This window comes from Nesoenas mayeri (assembly GCF_963082525.1).
Source record: "Nesoenas mayeri genome assembly, chromosome: 11".
Lineage (NCBI taxonomy): Eukaryota > Metazoa > Chordata > Aves > Columbiformes > Columbidae > Nesoenas > Nesoenas mayeri.
Genome location: NC_137563.1, coordinates 828,060 through 854,287, shown reverse-complemented (window position 1 = coordinate 854,287; position 26,228 = coordinate 828,060). Strand labels below are relative to the sequence as shown.

The window sequence follows — 26,228 nt, the reverse complement described above, 5'->3', positions numbered from 1 at the left end:
CGGGCAGCACAAACGCAGCTTGCACAGCCTCCAAACGCCCGCTGAGGCCACTGGCAAATGCTGTGCAGGGGAAGAGATACGCATGGAAAATCTATTTGTGGCTTCTGTAGTCTAAAGGTCCTCCAGGAGATCTGCGGCTCTGTTTCTGAGGTGGCAAAAAAAAGCTGCTGATGAAATTATGAAGCTGAATTGCAGATCAGGTTGTTACTCTCAAGCTGTCACCCATCTTCAAAATCGTCCCCGAACCCCAGATATGAGCACAATTCCAGCGCCCTTCGGTGCTGCTGACGGAGCCGCTGGTCACGTCCCACACCTCTGGGGGAGCCAGGGTGGGATTTGTCTAACCGCATGAAGGCATTGGCTACAGCACGTTCTCCACATGCTGGTGAAAGGAAAGTCAGCACGCAGCCATTCCAAGTAATTAAGTTTAATAGGAAAGCACTAAGAACATCAAAGGAACCTAATGTTGCGTTCTCGACTTGCATTTACCACATGCGACAGGTGTGAGTGAGTAGAGCGCAGCTCCCGCATTCACTCGCACCAGCTGTCCCGGCTCAGCCGTGTGGGGAAGCGCAGCGGCCCAGCTGGGGACACGGGACAAGCCCAACCAACGGCGCAACATCGCGCCTTCAACGGGATAACCAATGACTCCCACACAGACACATCCTACAGTGAGTCAAAAACCAAGAACAATCTCTCCGTAGGACTGGCAGCGCGCTCTTTTACTCCTCCTGTGCTCTTTCACAAAGCAAAAAAACCCAACAAAATTACAAAATATGCAACTTCTGACCCAATTTCAGGAGCTGCCTAACACAGGAGATGGACAAGAACATAACAAGCTTCTCATTTGTAGATCATCAGATCATTTCATGTATTAAATATCATTAAACATATGAACTTGTGAAGTTCAAGTCCTATGAAATGTGTCCTCTGCTGATTAAACTTATTTTTAGCTTAGATCCCAACGTATAGAAGGTTTTCAGAAAACACAACAACACAACCTCAGTGCTACAGACCTCTGGCAAAAGTGTCACCAAATCTAAGTGTTGCCAAGAGAAGAACCCTGAGGCAAAGGTGCCTCTTTTCCGACTGTCACACGCGGGACACGGCTGTGAGTGGGGACGGTGCCCGGGGGCCCAGCGGTGCTGGGAGACACCGAGCGCTGCACCGGAGGGGCTTCGTGTTTCCAAAGGCAATAACGAGAAGATGAGGTTGAAACAATTCCTCCTTAAGAATACTATTGCTGATCAGCCTGGAGTTTCCTTCCCCCTTGTCCTAAGGTGCGAAGATGTACTCTTCTCCCTAGCACTCATTCATGTGCTCAGGAATAAAGGGATCGGTTATCATATTACCGTGCATATACACACGCATTTTTCACATATTTACCCAGAGAAGAAGCTCTGTGCTCTCTGCCGTCTCCTTGGCAGTGAGGGTTGGTGTTTGCAGCAGCTCTGGCCAGAGCGAGGCACAAAGGGCTGGCTCAGTGTGTGCAGAGTCCCCGCTCAGAGCCGCCCTTGTCCCCAGCAGCACATCACTCAGTCCATCGTCTGAGCCCAACACACTGCGCTGACCGTCCGCCAGCAGGCTGGTCTTGGCACAGGGCTCTTTCACGTCATTAAACTTTAACGAAACAAAACGCCACCACCACCCAACAGAATGTAATTTAAATACCGTGGATAGGGCATAAAATGTGGCGAGAATTATTTGTAATGGTTTGGTATAAGCAGCCGTCAGTCTAAATTACACCTCTGGAGTTGATAATTTAAAATAGCGTTATCTATCACAAAGTAATGCTGATGTCTAGTTTTGAAAGGTAACATTCAGATGCTGTACCCAAGTCATACACAACTCCACTCCTTATGACAAGTAGTGGCCACAGAATGAGCAATAAATACCACTACTCTTTCATATCATAATTCCAGTAAAGGACAAAAACAGACTCGCGCACAAGCTGGTAACTTGTAAAGACAATTTTGCCTTACCTACACGATTCTGTCAATGGGCAATATGTTTACGAGGAAATTCACTGTCAGAGGGCCAAACCAGAAGAGATGCAGCTGACTTCACTCCTGGAAGCTTGAGACCAACCTACATTCCAGCAGGGGGTTTTATGCTGGGAAAAGCCACTGCAAAATCCAACAGTGAAGAAACTGCTTTTCAACCCAAGTTCAGCACTGGTGCTGCAAACCGAGCTGAGACAGCTGGCGAGCAGCAAAAGGCTCTGCAGAATGCAAGTGAAAGGACAATGCACAGGAAACCAGAAAATAGAGTAAAATAATCTTGTTTTCAAGATGTAATAAACCCCTTTGTCGAGGATGTGCATGTATCTGGGTGCAATACTTCTAATAGTATGGGCTGCTACTAACTTTGAATTCTGTACTTCATAGAAATCGACACTGACCAGTCACTATGGTTGATTGTCATTGATTACAGTGATTACCAAGGACTAACTGTTATCTAAAGGAGTGCTTAACAACTTCAGTTGGCCAATGGAAAAACTGAGGCAAGAGAGGAATAACAGTGTAAGAAATGAAACATTAAAGGTACGAACATCAAAGGCAGAGTTGCCAATTTGCAGACAATTTTAATTCCTTAAGATCAGTACAGGCTGGTTCCTCCGAACCCAGAACCGCTCACTGCACCACAGCCGCTATTTCCATAGCAAACTGTGCAAACGGGTCAGGATCACCAGGACATCCAGACTGAAAGAATCCCCACAGACACCGTTGTTCACCGTCTTGCTCTGTTCCCATAGGAAACCCCTCTCTGAAGCAGGAACACTAACACAGTTAGAAACAAACCCATCAATAAGCATTTCAGAGGGGATTAAAGAAGCCCAGAGCTATTCAACTTAATCATCAAAGGACAACACTGTTCTTGTGTTTTTTTGCTTCCTGTGACTGATGCATCGGATGTATCACTTGATCTTGTCTTTCAGACTCACGACTCCACAGCAAATAATGTCAAATAGATGTATATAAGCACACACAGCACAAAACATCAGCCTGGGAAAACAAAAGGAATATAAGATTGCTGACATCAGCCTCAATATTCCTATCAATCCATCCCTGCCCAAGCCATTAGCATCTCAAACGGGCAAAAGTGCATCATTATCAGCTGATTTTAAAATATTCTGATATGACTTGGAAATGTTTGCCTGTGATTAACTGCGTCAAAGCTGAGTAGTCTCGATGCCGTATGACACAGATGAGATCGGCAGAAAACATCAGAGAGATATTGTTAGTATGAAAAGAAGAGACCAAATAACAGGGCACTTTGATGGGAAGAGCATTAGCACTGCCTTTGATCATGAACCACCTACATCTCTTTGGCTGAAGACACTGACAAAGTGCTGACATTCTCAGGGAAGCTTCTTTGTCAGGGTGACTCGAAGGCCACCCCCTCCAGGACACCTTGTCCCTCGCTGCTCCAGCGCTAAGCGGTTCAATAAGCCTGCAGCCATTTTTGTGTGGGGAGCTGCTGCAGGTTTCTCTTTTACCTTTGGAATAAGAGGTTTAGGTTCTGGCTGAGGGCACCGACCCCATAGCATGTGGTAGTTTCAATTTTTACCTAAACCACACCAGCACAAACTGCTGCTAACGGCCTGGTCCTGCAAGTTTCAAATCCTGAAATCTCCTACCGCTTCAATGCAGGAACAAGAACACGATCAATGGCTCTTATTTAACCTAGCGGTGCCGGCCTGCTCTGCTTTGTTTCACTGTTGTTCCTGTACTGCAGTTCTGCGGCAATAAGGTAGATTTGTAAGGCTAAAATTGCTTTACATTTTCAAAACGGTGAATTTTGAATGATCAAAGAACCCGACACAAACTCTCAGGGAAGGAACCTGTGACTCAGGGAACCATTGGGATGGATCCTGCTCTCAGAATACACCTCATTACCAGGAACATCAATGTGCATCATGCCCATCAAAGACACAGAAGTAACGTAGTGAAGTGCCATCCTGCAGCTGAAAACCAGCCCAAGAAAATAACTTAACAACTAATAACACTGCTGAAAGCTCAGAGAGGATTCACTCTGAAATGCTGGCATGTTTGAAGGCTTGTTGGACCTACTCAGAGGGCTGCAGGACTAACCAGGCACCAACACAAACCTAGTTTAAGTGACACGTTTTACACCCCACACTATAAATCAGACTTGCGAACTGTGTGAGGATACCTGTACATACACGCAGCTGACATGATTAAGTGTCTCCAGCAATGCAAACATAACTCGGACCTAAGCAAGCATCCTATTTTTCGCAATATCTCAGCATCCCAATTGCATATTTGACAGCACATGACCAAAATAACCCACGGTATAGTATCTGCAGTCAGAACGTTCACACATCTTCGTGTCTGAGAGCACGACTAAACAAATCTGTTCATCAAAGATCAGCTCCCCCCATGAGGCAGCTGCAACAGAAACAAGAGCACAGAAATGTTACCAAATAACTTCCTTATCAATAAGATGAAATAAAAGAAGTTTACGCAATGAACTGAAAATAAAAGCAGTGTGGAAGTGCTAAGTACCATTCTAACTGCTTTATTTGGGAACATTGATAACTTAGAACTACTGATGTTATAGGAAAAGAGAAATATACCTAATACTCCACCTATTCCAAACAGCTTATCAGTCTCGGAATAAATTTTCACTGAAAATATTTTAAACTCTTTCCTAGTGAAAGGCATCAGCTTCCATCAGCTACCAATGCAAAGCTAAGAGTTCTCCGGAGCAGCGAATGTTTTGTGAGCTTCACGGACAGCAGCTTGTTTCACTAATGAGGGCATTTCGGAAGAAGGGGCGGCTGTGCGGGCTGGAGGGAGCACGGGACTGTGTGTCCAACCGCGGGACAGACGCACGTCCCACCGTGGGACAGACGCACAGCAGCCTGCGCTCAGCCAGCCCGTCCCCGGCTGGGCTGCTCCCAGGGCCACCCAGTCCTGCTCCGCTCCTGTGTGATGTTCCCAGCGTCACAGTTATTTGCTTTGCTAAAAGAGACCGAAATTGCTATTGACACTTAGGGGAAGGAGAGCGGCTGTGAAACCCCCCGGCCCCGCAGGTTTAGCGGGGAGGGCGCAGCGCGCTCGGCCCCCTCGGGCAGCACACACGGCTGAGCGGGTCGGGCGGCGCCTGCTCGGTGCCAAGGCCTTTGAAATCCAGCCCAGGGCACAAAACATCTGTTTGGAGCCATGATAAAAACTGGCAGCTCCACAAAGGAGGATTTGCTTTTCGTGTAGAGGTAATTCAACTGTTCAATAAAGAAATAAATAAGAATTCACTGAGCAGCTGAGAACAGCAGCGGGTGGGTCTGAGCAGCCTTCCCGTCCCCTCTCCCACGGAGGGCAGGAGGGGACATCTTGCCCTTCATCAGCCTTCTGAACAAACTATTTTAATCACAAAATTCATTGCAGCCCTAAATAAGTTCCATTGCCCTTTCTGGATCTGGCTCTTGGCCTCCTTAAGATGGCAAAGCACCCCCGGTTTGTCTTCTTACTTTCCAGCTGCGTCCTATTGTCTTCATAACACAAGCACGTCACCTTTTATTCTCTCGGCTCAGCCGCTGAGCCCCTCTCCCTGGACGGCACCTTCCCCTGGAGAAGCCACCAGGAGCCCCAGTAAATGCCACCCAGTGCTCTGCTGTCAGCTGCGCTGGAGGAGCCCCTCTTCTCTCATATTGAGTTTCCTCCTCGCAGTGTTCCTCCCCACAGACCCATCCCATCCCGCTGTTCAGTGCCAAAGCCTCCACCTTCACCAGTATCGGCACATCCCAAAACGTGTCGCCTGATACAGATCATTATTCTCCAGCCTCAAAAGACTGTTGCGGGGATTAACGAGGTAACTTTCATAAAGCACCCAGAATGTCCACAGCGCCATGTGAGCGCTAAGGATTATTACTAGAGACTAAAGTGCTTTGAACCATTCTGTGCCAACGTGACGGGGGAAAGAGAGCGGCGAGTCACCAGTGCCGCGCAGGGGAGCCGGCGCCACTCCTGCGCAGAGCAGCAGCCGCACCGCTGGGTCTGCTCCCCCCGCGCACCCCGCACCCATCGCTTCATTTCGACTGCCTGGGTCTAACGTGCTCAGACCTGACACAGCCCGGTCTTCTCAGACACCTCGCCTTAACAATTCGGAGACACGTTCCGCTCACCTTGAGTCACAACGGTTGCTCCTGCCCAAGCGGTAATTTGATCCTTTGTAAAATCATTCATTTTTGATAGGCAGGAAGCATTAGTCCAACAAACCATGTTCTTTAACTGCTTTTCTAAATATACTTCCTGATTAACCATATTTTTAAACTTAACAGCGTTTCTCGTTGACGTCTCCTTTGGCCACCGGAGGAACGCGGATGTTCCGAGCAGAGGGCAGGGGCTGGGAAGCCACTGTGTGGGACCAGCTCGGGGCTGGTCACCGTCACCGCTGCCACCTCTGCCTGCGGGGGACACAGCAGAAATCCATATACAGGAGCACAGGAGACAGACTTGGGGACACAGCAGAAATCCATATACAGGAGCACAGGAGACAGACTTGGGGACACAGCAGAAATCCATATACAGGAGCAGAGGAGACAGACCTGGGGACACAGCAGAAATCCATATACAGGAGCAGAGGAGACAGACTTCGGTGAATGCGTGTAAAGTGCCTGGAAAACACAAAGACTTGCATGAAAGCAAATGTTATGATGCAGTATACATTACCTGGCACAGAGACGCCTTAGCGCTGCAGGAAATGAAGGCATGCACAATGTAGCATCTTAATTTCTGTGTATTGAAGAGAAATTACCTTTGGGAGCATGTTAGAAGGAAACCCAATTGACTGATAGACTATCAATTATATACTCTATTCTCACATAGCTTATTGTCAAGCTGGAGTGATCAAGTCATCAGGCACTGGATCAGTATTTCTGATGCCCTGCTTTGCCGCCTTGGTGAACTCACCAAACTACCCTCCCACTCGTGTCTGTGTCAACTTAGCAAACAGAACTAACGCCACTGATCTCTTCGGTAGAGGACTTTGAGATCTGCTCACGGAAACCTTCCAACAAAGGTGAAATATCACTATTATATGTAACCCGAATTCTCTCGAGTCTGCTCTGGCTGCAAACTCAGCCACTCTGAAACACCCCAAGTTCTTCAACAACAGCTCGGTAAAAACATTCCACAATACTCTAAAAAACAGCAGATACACCACTTTCCATTTTAATGGTATTCAGGAAACACAGCTCCTGACTGTAAAAATGGCAAAAGATAATGAATTAACAGCACCGTCTCTCGACAAACACCAACGAGGAAAGGCGAGGTCAGCACACGCTGCAGCATCACGGCAGATTGAGCACAGGGATGAGCCAGCACTGTGCGAGTGATTAAGCCAGGATTAGTCAGAGCCCGCTCCCGCAGTGGTTTAGGCAGGCTCACTGCTGGGCTGCCAGCAGGACACCTCGCATGAGCCCCAGCTTCCCTGCCACCGCGCTCGACCCTTCTGCTGCCCAAAAACAACCACTGCTCAGACAACAGGTCCCTGATGTGAGGTAAAGTTGATCACCCCATCTGCTGCCTTTGCCCCAACATCAAAAAATGTCAGAGACCGTTCCAAATTCATCTGCTTTCACCAGAAAGGACAATTTCCCTTTTCATTCTAATTTTAACAACAGCACACCATCTCTTTCCAAGGTATTTCATTTGAGGAGTCGCATGTCAAAGCCGTCGGTCCAAAAGGCTGTTGTGTATGTGCACAGGCCCACCACAGCAGCTCCACAAGGGGTTGTTGATCACCCCACCCTGACCAACAGTCTCCGTTGTCGGACACTCGGAGGCAAAGCAGCAGCCGATCAAATGTGCTGTCTGATAAGAGGACATCACCTGAGCTGCCCGGGGCACCTGCAGACGGCCAGGCGCGGTGCTCTCGGAACACCCGCTCCACAGCTTCCTTTGAACAAAAGCAATAAAACCACCTCCCTGGAGCTGCGAGCCATCAGACGCTGAAAACCTGACAAAACAGAGCGGCAGCCTGCTTATTAAAGGCAATTGAATGAAAAAGATCCACACTAACGTTGAATAAATCATTGTACTTTGCCCAAACAGAAAAAGCAAAACTGATGCTTTAAGCGCTGTTGCTTTCTGTCTTGTATTCATTGAGTTTCATAGGGATCTCACCGGTATGTGATTCTGTTTGCAGATTCTACTTTCACTTCGATAGACAACTTAAACTCCTCATCAGAAGCCAATCTCTAAGTTAATTTATTAAATCGGAAAGCACTGAACTCTGCTGTACCCGTCATCAGCCACAGGTAGAATGCAACAAACCAGACCAACAAAGTGCTGATAAAACCACACATTATCTTAATGACTGCAATATACCCTCACTCGGCAGGGGAAGGGATCATGGGTGAGTGATTTAAAACTTCTTTCCCTGATAGCGTTAGGAAACTGATACTCACAAGTCTCATACATTAATGCAGTTCTTAAGAGTTTCAAGAGTATAATCATCAACATCTCTTCTTAATGCAAACCATACAGGCAAAAATGGAGGCTTCTATTGAACATTGCAAAGCAAATGAGCTGCACCTGCTGATGGTTCATTCCTACTAAAGCTGTAATGCTTCTGGAAGAAAAAAGAATGAAATACTTGCCAACTGATGCTTCACCTCACTTCACTTTTGTTCATAATTTGAAACGCTGACTTAGAAAAGCGGTGTGCACTGTAGTTCAAAGGGTTCGATACATGCAAACACCTTCTGCTGGAACCCTGAACATGGGGGACAGCATCACAGAACCATAGGACAGTCTGGGTTGGAAGGGACCTTCAAAGGTCGTCTAGGATCCCGAGAGATCCCAAGATCCCAAACCAAGGGAGCTACTGGCGACCATGAGGCGTACGTAACCTTAAGTCTAACACAATTTAAGTGCAGTTATAAAACTAGTTCAGTGCTTATTTTGGGCACAGCAGAGGAAAGGTGCTGGAAGCGAAGCTGTCGGTCTGTGCAGAGGAGCTGCGGGACATGGACAGAGAGGGAAAAAGGCACAAAGATACAGATGAGAGGGGGGGAAGAGGAGATGAAAATAATAATAATTCAAAATGAGTATGTCCTACAAGAGCTGTGCACAGTTTTCTACGCTGACAAGGACAAGAAGCTACGGTGCAAACAACAGTCACTGATCTGACTGACAGCTCAGGGTAAAGATGAGCCCCACTCCTTCCCACCAACCCTGCACCGAAACCCACTGCCAGAACCGCCGCAGAAAGAGCACCGGGGGTGTCTGGGGGGTTGTAAGGGGTGTCCGGGGGGTTGTAAGGGGTGTCCGGGGGGGTTGTAAGGGGTGTCCGGGGGGGTTGTAAGGGGTGTCCGGGGGAGCTATACGGGGTGTCCAGGGGAGCTATACGGGGTGCCCCAGCATTCCCAGCCACTCACAGCCCAACACCAGCGCTCCCTGTGCAGAACATTTCTCAAGCAAAGGCACCTCCACGTGCCGCTTTATCCTGCAACCAGCCCCGATATCAGTGTCCGTGCCCAGGCCAGACGCGAGCTCCATCCCTGCCATTCCAGCCACCTACATCTCTGCGCTGTGTTTTTCTGAAGACGCAATGCAAGCACTCCGTGTACAATGCCTGGCTCCCGATCGCTGCCGTGGGGCGTTTCCTACGGCTGAAGAGCCCACGGGGATCACTTAGTTACAACCACGCACGCGGAGAGTTCCTCAGCCACGGCAGATGAAGGAATGAAGCTGTCGAGAACACATTCTAAATCATTACATTATAAATTAACAAGAATACCTAGGGGGTAAATATTTACAAGAGCTCACTGAAGCCTTATAGATAGGAGCATCACGACTAATTATCCCAGTGTTCATTTAAGCATGGAGTTAGGAACAGCTAGCTATAACAGAAAAACAAATCCCACCAATTACATGCATAAATGCAGATTAATACCACATGAGTAGCTACCATATGATTATTCCATGCAATTCTTAAAGCATTAATTAAATAGTCACAGACGATCTCATTTTCATTTTTAAATAACCAGCCACAGAAATGTAAATCTACACTTTTTTTTAACTTCATAATTCAGGAGTAAAAGACGATTTGTTCCAAGTGTAGAAAGAATCACTGAAGTTACAGGGCAGGACAAGGGATTAAGGAACTGGAAACACCATTAGAAAGTGAAATTCAATGAGCAAACCCAGTATGTCCAAATGACATTAAAAAGTTCTTAAAAACAAACAAGAAACAAAAATAAACAGAGAGAAAAGCCAATAAACACCGGGAGGGTAAATAAACAATGCGGTTGTTACTTCAGTGTAGCGGAATTCTCTTCACTTCCATTGCGTGCTCAGATTTCATTTTGCACCTACGAAAGTACTATCAGCTATTCATCAAAGAACAACATATTGTTTATAACATGTTGTAGGCGCACTAAGGAATCAATTCATTAACACAGAAGGATCGTTTAAGATCATTTCCACGCTTATACAATTTCTCATCACTAGTTTCAGAAAGGAACTCCTACCACATCCTCTCCATTGGTGCTCAGGACAGCAGCGCGGCCGGAGGGCGCAGCGAGAGCTGCGGAACAATGAACACAAAGGAAAAGGCACAGCAGAAGCTCTACCCAACACTCCGAGTCTTCCTCGGGAGGCAGAGCCTGCGGGTGGCGGCAGACGGCACCTCCGCGGCACAGGCTCCAGCCCACGGACACACGGACACACGGACACACAGAGCACAACCGATCCGGCCGTTTGGATTCAACACAGGCAAGAGGCGAATCTGCAGCCAGAGATCCCCCCACAGCCTCTTACTTCCACCGGGCACTATCAAGAACTAAACTTGTGCGAATCTGGATGACATCCATCACTGATGTATAACTGCACGTCACTGTACTGCGCCTCACATGTAAAACAAGGCTAATAGATTCTGATTTTTTAGAGGGACTTCAGTAGCAAGCCTGTTTAAAACAACAGTGATCCGGAGCGACCCATCTGACACAATGCAGAAGTGACTGCCATAACACAGTTCTGCCTTTACATTCCCATACCAGACTATACGTCTATTTCCTTAGCAAAAAGGAAGTCAGGCCAATACCTCTGCCATTCAACAGCGCAGATGTGGTGCGTTTTTGAGCCATTGGCTATTTCGCAATCACCCCAAGTCATGGAACGCTGCGCTGTACCCTGCCATTCGCTTTTGAAATGATCTATTACGTGTGTATCATGAATCACCATATCCATGTGTGCAGTTCACCAACTTCACAGCGTACAGAGCATTTTACTCATTCTGGCTCTGATATGGATTCTTAACTAAATAGCTGATTTCAAAGACGAGCATTCAATCATTTTCAATCCTGTCCCCTCGCCTCCCTCTCCTGCAGCAAGGCCTGCGGGCCATCGCAATTCATCCAGAGATCTGCCACAGTTTTACCTGATTCATTTGACCATGGGCTGTACTGTCAATGAGTAAAACCCATGGCTTGCAGCCAAACAGTGCAAACACCAGGTCTTGGTAACCATAGACCACCCAGTAGCCCAACAGGTTTTTATCCTAGAAACAAATATTGCAAAAGCTCCTCAGACTGCCGGGCTCGTGGGGGGAAGGGGAAGACGATTCTAACAACCACTCCCTTGGTGACAAGTTCGTTTTCATGCGTTATTTACAGAAATGAGGATTTCCTGCGCAGCTGCCGCAGTGTGCGCAGGGACAGCGTTTCCAGGCGCCCGGTGCGATCGTCCCTCTGCTCCCTCTTAATTCCCCGCAACAACGGCCGCGGGCAGATTACGCAGCGGGGACTTCACCGCACAACAGGAGCCCAGAATAGCACCCTTGAGCCGAGCCTTTTTTCCTGTTGTCAGTATCACACGTAAATACAGAACGGTTAAGGACCTGGCACTGTTCTCCTTAAAAACCCACCGATGGTTAAAAAGCCTCTCCACGTTTTGCTAATCAAATTAAAACAACAATCCCATAAAGCACTGGGGTAATTTTAGACCTAAATATTGATGAGATCTGTGGTTATTCCTGTTACTTGTCAGTGACCGTGATCATGGCATTCGTAATGTTTTACTCTTCACTAACTCAGGCAACTTATCCTCGTGCAAAATGTAGTAAGACACTAGATAAAAGACAGATCTGGCTACATATTTCATAAATTAATCATTATTAAATATGTTCATAAATTAAAGAGAAGGCCAACAGCCAGAAATTTTAAATCTTATTCCTTCTACAAAAATGCCGAATTCAAGCGTTTTGGTCTACAAACCTGGCCATCTGCTTATAGGCTTCTTCAGCCACCGCGAAGATATGTGGGTCCATATCCCCCATATTTTGGCCGCTGTAGGCGTTGATGATATCCTCGCCATAGATAGGCAGCTGTTCATACGGATTTATGGCCACTAAGACAATACCTACAAAGGAAACAAAACAAAAGGAGTTATTAATAATTGTTTCAAAATTAAACAAACAAAAAATGGCTCTAATACCAGTTATTGTTTTAACATTTCTAAAAATGTTAACTAAAGAAAAATGAGGATCTGATACCAACCTCAGGTTATTATTATGACCACAGTTTCACATGCAAAAAGTATAAGAAGTGTTTACTTTGACCCTGCTTCAGGAAACACACAAACAACAACGTTTTACTTTCTATCTGCCTTTTCTAAAGCGAGATATGACCAGATTCAAGAGTGCCCACGAAACAGCACCCGCTCCGCTGTAAAGCAGGGAACATGCACTGCACCTCCGAATCGCTGCCCCAGTTCTAGTTCTGCTGGTTGAGAATAATGTTACCATAATTCTCTTGGTGGATTAAAGCGTTTTTAATCTCCTTGGGGCTAAATCAGATCTGTTAGCTCAAAACCACCTTCGTGGGGTGTTTAAACTAACCTGGCTAATGTGCGAATCAGATTACGGAGGCAAATGCGGCTCCTCCTCCAGGCAGAGCTCTGAGGCAACGATCCTGTGCTCAGGATGGGAGCGGACAGAGCGCTTTGAAAGGCGGACACCCATGCCCAAAGGACTGGGTTTATAAGGCTGACACGCCGGCTTTGCTGCCCTTAGCTTACAGCACAACGTACACGTCCCAGCTCGTCCACCGCAGCTGAACGTCCTCCCCCCGCGCTGCAAACACTGGGACCCCCGCGCTGCGAGCACCGGGACCCCCGCGCTGCGAGCACCGGGACCCCCGCGCTGCGAGCACCGGGACCCCCACGCTGCGAGCACCGGGACCCCGCGCTGCGAGCACCGGGACCCCCATGCTGCGAGCACCAGTACCCTGCGCTGCGAGCACCGGGACCCCCACGCTGCGAGCACCGGGACCCCGCGCTGCGAGCACCGGGACCCTCACGCTGCGAGCACCGGGACCCCCGCGCTGCTGGGTCCACGGGTTTCAGACAAAGCCACACGCCGTCCCCAGCAGCACCGCCTGAGGCTTGTCTGCAAGCCAAACTGCCAACCGCGCTCTGCCGCCCCGTCCCAGGGCAGAACCGTTCCCTGAAGAGCTGGGGGCCTTCCCGCCCTCTGAGAAACTCCAGAACCAGCCGAACCCACAGCACGTTCCTTTTGAAAGCGTCTGAAACGACGCTGGACACCAAGCTCGTCCGCAAGCGGCCGAAGGCGGCCCAGGCTGTCTGCCCGGAGGGGTTCGGTGGTACCGCTGGCCAGCACCACCAACCTTGGACCGGGCGCCCCTCACCAGCTCAGCCCATGAGACTCCGCTTGCACAAAAGCTCTTTCACAAAACATTCCCTCATCCTGGGGGACAACGTCTAATCTGGGGAACAGAGGTGGTTTCCCAGCACCGCGACCAGGACACGCACGCTCAGCAGGGGCTGCCCAGAGAGCCTGCGCTATCTCCATCACTGGAGATGTTCAGATACTTCGACTGGTCCAAACCCTGAGCAGCCTGATCTGGTCAGACCTGTTTTCCTCTTAAGCTTCACTGAAGGCTTCCAGAGGTGTCTTCCAAGCTAAATTACTCTGTGTGCCCAGCCATGCTCTGCCTGCAGGACGGGATGAGACGCGGGTGTGAATCACCGCCCACTCCTGCAGGGTCTGACTCAGTCCTGTGGTCCGGACGCTGCCGGGAGCAGGACTGGAGCAGCTGTGCTCTGCTCAGCACCCGCGGAGCAGAGCAGTCAGCACAGCGCGGCAGGACACCAACACCTGCATCCTCCCATCACAACGTGTTCAGCATGCCGGCCGCCCCCGCCCTGCACTCCCAGCACCAGGGACGGGGCTGTCAGGGTGCCCAGAACAGGGAAACTGACCCCTGGCACGTTCCATACGCAGAGCAGGACAGGACAAGGCCCTCGGCTGACAAGCACAACCCCGCTCCAGAGCCCCCCAGTCGTGGCTGGTTGATACCGGCCACTGGCCACCCTGCCACACAACTGCCCTACTCCACAGCCCGTGAAACAGCGCAGAGAAACTAGAAACAGCGAGTCTAATCACATATGAGAACATCAAGAAAGCTCAATGTACTCTGGTTTGTGACACCAAGAACTGCGACTGTCCTACAAAAGTCTGATTAGAGACAAACTTAAATTGTATATTAAAAAAGAAATAATGGGGCATGTTTTCTGCTGGCACAAACTGGGCTACAACGAGTATGCAAATGATAATTTGACTACATGTACTGGAAGAAGGTGTCTTTGCCTTAACCACGTAATTAAGAGAAGGAAATTTTCAATATCTGGTTTCATCATATTATATTTTGTTTTACTCAGCCTAAAATGTGAACAATCCATTAACGATTTAAAGTGTTTCTTACGCACTGGCACAATGTCCGAAGCATAGATAAACCAGAGAAATATCTGAAAAACTTCAAACGTTTATGTATATTGAAAGGTTATATTACAAGTTAGCGATGTATTCTAATGAAACACTGAGATTTGAAAGAAACACAAGAGAGAAAACACACAGAGAGAAAAAAAGCACGAAATCTAAATGCAAAGCCTGAACTCTCTCACAATGTTCCTTTAAAATAGCCAACTCAGCTGCAATCGCACACTTATGATGAAGTTCACATTAACGTAACTTCCCCCCTTTCTGGCCACCTGCAGATATCACAGGCGGCCGCGCTACAACCGCTGAACACACATCTGACAACCCGAGCGCACCGGGGACCCACAGCAACGCACAGCAAAGTCCATTTTCTCCCAACGTTAATACCTTCACGTCTGCTTGATGCACCCAACAACCACAAACATATGGACTCTACTGAGAATATCGTTAAATGACTTTAAGTTAAAGACACGCACGTCGATAATCAGCTTTCCTTTCCCTGTCTAGGGCATTCTCCGTGAGGATAATGGTGTGAAAAGACGGTACTTGCCACAATAGGTATAGATCAGCTTAGAGTCGATAAAGCGAACTTTGAGGTTGTGCAGAACAGCAGGTTCGTGCAGATAACTGAGCGCCGTGAGGTCGTTCTCGCCAACGAGGATGTCGGGGTTTCGCAAGGGCGGGAGCTCCTTGGTCTTCGGGTCCAGGCAATACTCCAGGTCCTGAAAAACAAAGGGAAACGCGCTGAGCACCGGCGCTTGGCCGCCCTCATCCCAGCCCTTCTGCCCAGAGAAACATGCCCAGGCCACGCACACGCAACACAAGATTTCAACAACCTCATGATTTAATTAGCAGTTCTTTCTCCAAAAATGTAATTTAAAATCCCCCAAATGGTTTTCTATATGCAAAAGGCAACCATAAAGGGATATGATATTTTTTAACTCTTACTTAAGCGACACCACACGGGAATATCGGCAGAATGCCACAAAGAGCACAGAAACTGCAAATATGCCGCTTGCGGGTTTCGCAGGTATAACCTCTAATGTATGTTTTAATTGCGCCTGTCTCTATATCTAAGAATATCTAAGATCTTTATTTTCTGTTAAAAGAATCACCATCATTCCACATCGAAATTAAATAATCATGTGAAGGTGTGAAAAAAATGAACCGGCCTTCACTGGGAGGATGTGAGTTTTTGTGGACGTGTCATTTCTCTGCACCATAAACAGCCTCATTTCCATAATAACCTGGATCCTCGCCCCTTTTTATCTTTATTCATCTTGTGGTGGTTATGCCCAAAAGTCACAGCTGTTCCTCTGGAACACTGTTCTAGCAACACTGTTCCCACTGGCACATCACAGGCTTCAAAGTGTTCGTGGAAAAAGGTGACGCGCCTGAGCACAGCCGGCGGCTGGATAAAAACCAATGGTTTTTACTATTTATGTCAAAAATCAGGTAAAATGCATTTTTGTAACTAAACAGTATAATTCATGACACAAAAAAAATACTGTTGGAAATCACTGGATGAGAATAACTGCACAAAGATAAATACTGATATATCTGACGGTGCGGCTTCCCCCGTCAGACGCATCCGTCTGCAGCTGGGAACAAGCGCGATCAGGTTGCGAACAGCACACAGACCTACCTTGCCCTCTTCAAGCCGGAGCTGGAGGACTTTATCTCCAGGTTTATAGTCCTTGAGCAGCTCTGCTGACTTCCAGACCTCCTCCGGGTCGGGGATCCACACGCGGGCATACTGCAAGGCAACCACACAGCCGCCGTCACTTGGGGATGCAACACGCTTACATCAGCAATACACACCACAACACACATTTAGCAGTCAAAGCCCTAAGCAAGAGACACACAGTATGTCTGAAGTAAGTTGTTCTGTTGATAAAAGGCTACACAAGCTGAATTTTATTGCCTATACAGGAACAAAGGAAAAGGCGTTTCCCGTGCAAAATAATGTTCCGAGATACACATTCAATGCCAAAAGTCCACAAACACAAAAATCTGTGTTTGCAGAGAAATCAAAAACTTGGCTATATAAACCTCTTCTGAGCAGGTTCTAAATGCATGTGCATCCTAATATCAGATAGCTTTTTCTGCTTCCCCCCCGGTTAAGCCGACACTCTGGTGTATCTGTGTTAATTCAAGCAAAGCTACCTGATCTCAAGTATTAAAGTGTCTTTCCTTTGCAGCTGCAAATAGGGCAAGTTTAAAATGGATTATCTACACAATGACAAAAGAAAAGAACTGAAAAAAATTGGTTGAAAAGGCCTCCAAATAATAGAAAAAACTAAAGCAGCATTGCAGTTAATGGCCATTTTCTCCCAAACTGTGTTCATAGAAGTAACCCAGAACAAAGACAAGACTTGTTTTCAAAACCAGAAAGAATATTCATATTTTTAAATGAGTGAAGCCAGATCTCATGCTCAAGAATCAGTTATAAGTATATGGAAACTACCTAGTTACTTATAGAGTTGCGTGTCCATGCAAATACATGCACAGGAAAACAGCTCTTGAGTAACAGCAGGAAGAGGCTACGGCATTTTCAATACATCAAAATAACCGCAATGTATGGGTCCAAACGCAGGATTTGATGGCAGAGAAAACTGTGCATTTGGTCACACAGCTTCATCCCAGCTTACACAGCTCATTTCTGTATCGCATCCTGCACCTCAAAGGGTGCTGAAGCACCTCCGCTCCTTATTAACCCCGTTTTCTCACTACTACTACTACTTCTTGTTTGTTTTTACTCTTTGTAATAGTTCAATGCAAATGTTGAGCTGCCAGAATAAAACGTCTGACAGGGCAGATAACCGTGTGAGTTGCTCAGGGAAAGGCAGTGACTCAAGTTTTAGGTGAATATTGTTCCCATTCGTATCACCCCGAGCTCCCCAACAGCGTCACCTGCGCTTTGCATGTCAGTGTTGATTTGGCTCTGACAGATGAGAGACTCTCAAATTCAGAAGGAAAACAAATAATCAAATGCATATTGACAGGACCATTTCAAAATTCGGTGTGTTGCCCAGAGTTCCCTCCAGCCCGGCAGACTGACACCCAAACACCCCGACGGCTCCAAAACCTCACGGGGGGCAGGGTGGCCACACTTTGCTCAAGGAAGGACAGGCTGGGCTGCTGGAAGGCGATGGCTCAGCGATCTCTATATGGGAACCCCAAGAGAGCTCATAGCGAAAGAAAATACAGGGAGAAGTCTTCGTTATTCAGCGGTGGGTCAGAAAGCTGCTGTAGAACCACAATTTTATATAATGAGACAATATAACAGCAAATAGCAGCATTCTCTCATACCTCATGATTTCAACTCAGATCACATGAAGAGATCAGCAGACTACAGTCATTATCTATCAAATAAGACCGCATGACTCACAAAGCCTCTGCGCTGAGATGGGAACCCTGGCAGCGCGGACACTGCCGGCAGAGCGGCGCTCAGCAGCCGCGTCCCACCGGCGCACGGTCACCGGCCGCGAGGGGACACTGACCTGCCCGGCGCAGCGCTGCCACCACGGCTCCGAGAGCTCCCGGCGTCACCTACAGCCTTAAAGGAAACGGGGAAAACGGGGAAATTTCAACCCATCAAAAGCTGTGCGTAGCTCCTCAACCTGCCAACGCAGGGAGGCGGCTGCCCCTCTCTCTTCCAAGGCTGGCCCCGCGTTTAGGTGGGAATAAAGCAGCTCTTCCATGTCTGGATCAAAGAGGTGCTGGCAGTGCTGGCAGCACCAGCTGAAGGAGCTGATGGAACAGCAACAGGCGGTCAAAGTCAAACACACACTTGAGCAAAAGCATTCCATGCCAACCAGCTGCCAACTATTGCAACAACGTCCTTTAGCTGTACACCTTCCCTTGTACTCAGCCCGTGGTGCCACCACCATGGACGATAACACTGAGCCTAGAAACACCTGAAACAGAAAAGCTGAAGTTTAACTTTGCAAAAGAATCAAACCAGAAATCATCCATTTTCTCAGAGGCAGCAGCACTCCCTGGGCATGGAACGTATTTTGTCTTGTTGCTCAGCAACAACCGCTGATATGTAACACCTCTTGTACACTTTAAGGCCTGATATTTAGAAAGCATTAATTTAAAAAGGCATTTATATTATAATATACAGTGGGGAAAATATATGTGCCGATTTGTATTAGTGTTTTCCCTGACAAGCAGCCTCACACAGCTGGTTTACCAACAGGGACATCAACAGGACAGGACAGGTTCTGTGTCCTGAGAGCTACGCCAGTGAGGACAATCTGCTGAACCCGAGTGTTCAGCTACTGTATAAACATCACCACATTTCAATGCTAAGGAGAGACACTGTCTTTTCCTTTCTTACGGGCAAATTTGATCAAACAGAAATGTACATTTTTTAATTTCTTTAAATATTAAAATTAGTAGCAACTTCTGCACTGAAATTCAGCAAAAATGATCACCTTGCAAATCTACGCACCGGGCATGACACCCAGGCCAAATAAATCAATGTTTTACTTGGAACTCCCTAATCTGACATAGAACAGTCACACTGGAGTTGATGTGACTTTTGTAAGAAACATTTTTAAGGAGCTGAAACACATGAAAAGTTTAAAAGTTGTGAATGTTCTTGAACTTTTAAACCACAGCTTCCCGCGTGTTGCCCGTCTAACTCAGCACCTTTCAGCAACAGGACCATGCCCATTCCAGACCATCCCCACACACAGCGCCAAAACACGGGCCAACAGCGGGTTATACGCTACTGATTTCAAAAAGAAGATAATTATGAACCTGCCTTAAAACACCAAATTCATCCAACCTGAAAAACACGTTACAACACTCGTACAAGAATGGCCACAAGAAATTTAAGGGCAAATGAAACAGCTACACCATCCCCTGGATGTTAAGCAACACAGAGCAGTGAAGAAAGAGGATTAGGAAAAGGATGCAAGATTTCATGTCTGTGTGCTTACGGTGAATGTGGTGGCTGTATCATGTAAATACTCCAATTTAAACACTGAATTGAAAATGCAATACTTAAGGAGCATACAAAACAACATTCAACATGTCAGGATTAAGTCCATGGGTGCCCGAATTTAAGATCCAAGAAAACAAACACCATGAGGCCGAATGAAACAAGCGGTTGTAGGACAATGCCAGCCGCAATACCGACTTCAGAGCACGATTAACCCGCTGCTGAAATAAGGGTTCTTTTCAGACCACTGGGACACATTCAGTCAAGACCCTCATGGTTCTTCTGCATTTTTACATGCTGATGTCACACAATGAAACGTCGGCTTCATTTCCTCAGGTTCTTAAATGTGTCTAATTGTGAAAGCTTCATTTAAAAGTTAAACATCAAAGGAAAGACATTTGGCGTAAACTTTGACAGCAGATAAGACTGTGTTTCTGAGATCATCCTGTAAAGCTGAGCTCAAGTCCAAACAGCATTCCTTTGGTTTTTCCTAATCCTAGACCCCCAAAGTCACACTGAAAGTAAAATACCTGCTTGAGCTCCTCCAAATCCCAAATGAACGGGTTATTTCTCGCTAGAACAAAAAGAAGCCCCAGGCTGAGATGCAGCTACCTCGAGTGAAACAACACAGCTTCACTATACAGCCCCCACCTATGGTAAAACTAAGGAAACAACCGAACGCATTCTACTTACTTTAACATACATATAGTCTAAGCCATCTGTTTCCATCCTGAGTCTTGTGTACCACAGATTTTCAGCACTTCCAGAGGCAGTTGCTGTTTCCATTCCAGGCAAAAGAGGTTCAATGTCCATGATAATATTTCCTGATTTCTTGCACTGGTGCACATAAAGCAACTTGGGAATCTCTCTCTGGTTTCCTCAGCAAAACAACTGAGGTCATCTGCCTTAAAGACACTTATGAATAAGCCGTGGAGTCTGCAGAGAGCAACGTGTGACAGGCCATGCTGGGGCAATGAATCCCCTCATTGTTGGACCGACTCGGAGCATCTTCAGTTTATTTCTCGGGCTCTACAAAGAGCGAGAGTGTCCTCCTGTAAATCGCAGAGTAAGCACAAAACCCTCTTGTCTTGTGACAATCAAACAGAAGAACTCGGAGACGCCGTCAGTAACTGCGGCGAGACTTCATGATTTTTCATATCCATTTACAAAAAACGGACCATATGGGCAAAAAAGTCACTCAGATGAGATGTTTCTGTTCTTCTGTATTTAGGACAGTCAAGCTGGAAACGTGCGGTTTGCATCCAGCCACACAACAACCTCAGGAAACTCGACAAGTCACACTTTGTATTTGTGTTAACCACTATAAAGGCAGAGTGAGGGCTCTTGAAAGCAACACTGCTGTAGCCTTTACGTTTAACTGTAAAGCGAGGGCTCTCATCAGACCACAGCGTAAGCAGCCTGAAGAGCCGCCTCTCAACCACCCCCAGCGTCTCCCAACACCTAAACAAACTCAACCAGCCTCTTGTGTCAATTACTGGCAGCAGCTTTTATTCGACATGAATTACCCCCACAGCGTTACCTACAGCACAGCCGGAGCAGGGTTAACAGGCGCACGTGGAGACGTGATGAGCAACGAGGGAAACGCAACAGCTTTCAAGATGCTCCGCAAACAACCACAGGTTTCGCGGGGCAGCAGGGAGGCACCAGGCGCGATGCGGCGCTGCGGCACCGCTGCGCCCCGCGCCCCCGGCCGCCTCTGCGCCAGCTCCACCTCCACACGGCTCCGTCACACCGTCCAGCGGCACGGGGGCTTCTCTTCTCTGCTTGCTGATCTGATTATTTGGTGCTAGGTCTGCACCCTCTCCTCCCTTAAAGCTTTGTGAAGCTTTACTCCAGCCTTGAGTACCTCCATGCCATGATTCTTCAGGGAAAGCTCGGTGATGGCTCTTGCTATCATCCCAGATGAGCAGGAACCAAACCCATGCCACTAGAAAGAAGAAGTGGCGTAAAGACACAAGATCTCTGCTTTTGTAAATAATCCATTTTCACTTTCTTCAGAACTGGCATTGAAATTCGCAGAAGCATTAAAAGTTGGGTCAGCATCTGCCACACAGTAGGAGTGAGGTCTTCAAACTTCGTCAGTAGCGCCCAGTGTTTCCTGTGCTCCCCCTCCGGCTGCTCGGTGCGCAGGACTCGGCAAGAAGGGCGCTCCGCTGCTGCCATCGCACCGAACACCCATCCTCCCTTCCAAAACAAACCCAACAACCCCCAAAACTACCAAACCAACGCAAACCTTTTAGCCAGCACTGATCTCACACTTGTATATAAATAGACTAAGATACATATAAATAAAGCTACTAAACACTGTGATCAACTGAGAGCGGGCAGCAAAGGAGCTAAACTGAGACTGAACAGCTGCAGGTTCTGAGCAGGGAGACCTCAAAATCCTGCAGATCGCCCCTTTGATACGCGGTGCTCTCCCAGGCACTCCGGGCTGCCCATTTATCACAGAACACCAGGAACGCAGCCACACCAAAGGCAGGGAGTGGGACACACAACCTCCTGAGGAGGTCCCGACAGTGCAAGGTACTCCTGAAAATACACTTGTGCGATTAAGTATTAAAACTGGGTTCTAAGTAGACAGGTCCTAACTTATTGCAACACCCCACACACAGAGCTTAGCACAAAGGACTTGACAAGGCAGCGTCCCTAGGACACGTTTTCATTTGTTTTCCTGCAGAAGTTATTCTGAGCAGGTACATGACAGCGAAGTTATTTCCCTGCAATAAGAGGAAACGGACAATCAAAGACCCAGCCTTTCGGATTTACATGCTTGATTTCAAAGCATAAAATTAAGCGATGTGATTACTCACACAGAATAAAGATAAATCTTTGCAAGGTCAGGCTTAAGCAAAGCCAGGCATAAGCAAAGCCAAGTGACACTGGAAGAAACGATGCAGCCTAAGCACAGGGCAGCACGGAGCGCGGCGCTGGCACCGCCACCACGGCGCTGGCACCGCCACCACGGCGCTGGCACCGCCGGAAAAGCCACCACGACCCCCGCCATGCGCATCAGGAAATGAAGCCTTGGCAACCCCGTCCAGAACTGCCCATCTGGGGAAGCAACGCAAACTAACGAAAAACTTACTGTACAAAGAGCCTTTGAATGCAACACAGTCCAAATCTTCCCTGTCTCCCAGGGCCTTTAGATAACAGCTTTAATTTTTTGTCTAATGCATTTCTACTTACTTAGAAGTTTTGATAGCAATTTAAACCAATCAAGCTCTTGGGACCATCATCCTCAAAACAAAACCATACGTCTGTTGTAGCGTGTGTATCATGAGCAGGGCTATGGCCTATGAAAATAACTTTAAAATATATAGTCTGAGAAAAAGTGAAAGTGACAGGCATGATGATAATTTCCAAGAGCCATGGGTTTATCCTGACCCCAGCGCCGCGTTATCTGCAACAAGAGCAGCTACTATTCAGGTAAAACAGGAAGGAGCCCGTTGCCATCTCAGCAGCAGGGACAGCAGAAGGCGCCCGGTGCCGCCTGGACTCACTCGAGTCGTTTGCTAAGGCGGCACTGGGAGCAACAGCCTTGTCCAAACCCCGTTTCTTGGCCCTGGGCCCAATGTACAAATATTTACTATCAGGGTCGAGCACGATACGTGCAGTAGTAAACACCGCTCCGCTGCAGCGAGCACCACATCAGACCCGAGATAACCCCTGCACCCTGGAGCGCACAAAAACCCAGCCGAGCACAGGAGCCCGGGCTGCTCGGCCGTAACTTCACACACACAAACCCAGCTCAGACGACTTTAATCCACACGCACAAAACAAACCACTGGCTCTCCCCAGACAGCACAGTGACACCAGCGCCGAGCCCCCAGCAGAGCTGCAGGGACACCAGTGCCGAGCCCCAGCAGAGCTGCAGGGACACCAGCGCTCAGCCCCCAGCAGAGCTGCAGGGACACCAGTGCCAAGCCCCAGCAGAGCTGCAGGGACACCAGTGCTGAGCCCCCAGCAGAGCTGCAGGGACACCAGTGCTGAGCCCCCAGCAGAGCTGCAGGGACACCAGCGCCGAGCCCCGGCAGAGCTGCAGGGACACCAGCGCTCAGCCCCCAGCAGAGCTGCAGGGACACCAGCGCTCAGCCCCCAGCAGAGCTGCAGGGACACCAGCGCCGAGCCCCGGCACTCCTTGCCTTTGTTAAATCCTGTTAGAAACAGGCCATCCAGAAACAGCGAAACCTTGTGATGCTGGATGTTTCTGCAACTTCCTCCAATTCAATTGGTTTAATGAGAAAATTTCAATAACAAAAATGCTTTCTTTAGTCCTACGGAGATTAAACAATGAGTCTCATTAAAGAGAGACAAATTATTTTGTTACTAGAACACATGGAGAGGATTAAACTCCCAAGGGCCGCACAAGGAGACCCCAAAAGCCAGGTACGTGGCCGCCCATCCCTTCCAGCTGCACCCGGAGCTCTGTGGCTCAGGAAACGTAACGGTGGCCATCGCACACATCTCCTGACACAGCGGGTGCTCCACAGCACTTTGCATGATCACTTTTTTATCTAAAAACCAATAGTAATCCATTACCTAAGTCACTGGGGACATGCTACAAAATCACTGCAGCACTGCAAATGGCCAGCGACAGCTCAACGTACAGACACTGTTGTGCGAGGATTGCGGACGGCAGTTTGTGGGGGATCCCACATCATCCACTAATATTATTAGGTAAATGTTTTAACATGATACTCAGAGCACTGAACAAATAAGACCAACTATTACAAATGAGACCTTCACAATTATTCTTTATGTGCACAAAGAACTCACATAACTTTCAAGATTAGGTCTACAGAAAGAAGAAAACCAAGGCTATAAAGCTGCGATCTGCTCTCGCCCGGCGACGCCAGCCGCGCGGCACTCCTGCGCCATGCGGCTCCTGCGCCGTGCGGCTCCTGCGCCGTGCAGCTCCTGCACCGTGCGGCTCCTGCGCCGTGCGGCACTCCTGCGCCGTGTGGCACTCCTGCGCCATACCGAGCACCGTGGCCACGAGCAGCTCCGGCGCAGGCCCGGGCTCTGCAGCGCGGCCGTGCCGCCTCCTCCGCCCTGCGGAGCAGCGCTGGGCACACCGGGCCCCAGCCCGAACCAGCGCTCGTCTGCTTCCCGACACACAGTGTCTCTCCACAGGAATGATGGATTGCTGACATCTTGCAAAACGGCCATTAGAAAGCTGTTTTTCAGTTTCTCAGCCGGCTGCGGTTGCCGTACATACGGGCAAGGTTGGGCTAAGCTAAGTGTTGTTAGACTGCCAGGTAACTATATCCCTGGCACCTTCAATTTAAAGGCAACGGGAATAAAGTTGGTGCACCCGTTGTGCGCTGCCCCGGGCAGAGCTGCCGTCACCTTTATTCCAGTGACACGGCAGGTCCCTGGAGCTCAGAAGCCACCGAGACATCCCCTCTGCTGCTGATTCGGTGGGTTTCAGTGGAGGCAGACGCAGCGGTGCACGGGGAAGGCTCCCAGTGGTTTGCAGCTGTGGTTCCTGACAGCACGTGAGCGGTGCAGCAGCGCTCTGTCCATCCAGCTGTGTGCAGCTGTGGTTCCTGACAGCACATGTGAGTGGTGCAGCAGCGCTCTGTCCATCCAGCTGTGTGCAGCTGTGGTTCCTGACAGCACATGTGAGCGGTGCAGCAGCGCCCTGTCCCGCCGGGCTGCGCGGGTGAACCAGCCCCACCTCTGGGGAACACAGCAGGACCCACTGGGACAGCCGCTCACCAGGACACGGTGACAAAACACCTGTGTCACAGGCAACAGCTTCAACAGCCACGTGCGAGACAGTGTAATTCAGGTAGCTTTATTTTAACCCCCGAGAAAAGCCCACTAATAGCACAGATATTTGCAAATACAGTTGTATTTTCTCTCTAACGCTCAGGTTGTTTTCTGATGTATTTCCCTCCCCGTGTACCACTGACATACTCAGGAAAGGCCATAACTTGCTCAGAACCTGCCTTTGCCATTCTCGCTTGCAGCGCTGCAGGGGAAGCCCATGTCCCATGAACCACGCGCTCGAACCACCGCAGCTGCGTCCGCACAGCCCGGGAAAGCGAGAACCGGCCCCTGGCAACGCACAAGCGGCTGTTTGTTCTACGCAGCTCACTCTGACACTTCCCTCACTCAATTTACTGCTTGTAAACGCTCAGACTGAACCCATTCAATAGAGAGCGGCGGCACTGAGGGTCAGACTGAGCTCAGCTTGCCCAGACCTGCGCTCAGCAAAGCCTGGTCGCTGATTCCCCCACGTTCTAAGGGGTATTTCCACCCACTTTAACTGAAATTGGAGCAAGCCCTAAAACAGAAGCAAGCTGCCTGGAGCTAAGTGCCCCGATCTCAAAGACACTGGCAAGGGAGAACATATTGGTAGCAGCAACAATAAAAACGAATGTATGACTGAATGGGTAAATAAATGAAGCTGATTGCACGCAGGCAGACAAAACTGAAACAGAAATACGGAGAAGGCAAAGCAGCACGCGAGGAAAGC

The 26,228-nt window shown here is 48.5% G+C and overlaps 1 protein-coding gene across 2 annotated transcripts in view; it reads right to left on the bottom strand.

Moving 5' to 3' along the window:
• Nucleotides 1-26,228, bottom strand: part of MYO5A (myosin VA) — a gene marked incomplete at its 5' end in the record, with an annotated part of 80,208 nt that overhangs the window by 50,908 nt on the left and 3,072 nt on the right. Inside the window, 4 exons of one of the 2 annotated variants that reach the window (XM_080351162.1) lie at nt 12,245-12,389; nt 15,317-15,488; nt 16,412-16,522; nt 20,414-20,428. In XM_080351162.1, the coding sequence (XP_080207288.1) occupies nt 12,245-12,389; nt 15,317-15,488; nt 16,412-16,522; nt 20,414-20,425 (440 nt within the window). Of the gene's footprint in view, nt 1-12,244; nt 12,390-15,316; nt 15,489-16,411; nt 16,523-20,413; nt 20,429-26,228 lie in introns of those variants that run through there. The other variant, XM_080351161.1, reaches the window with a different exon arrangement.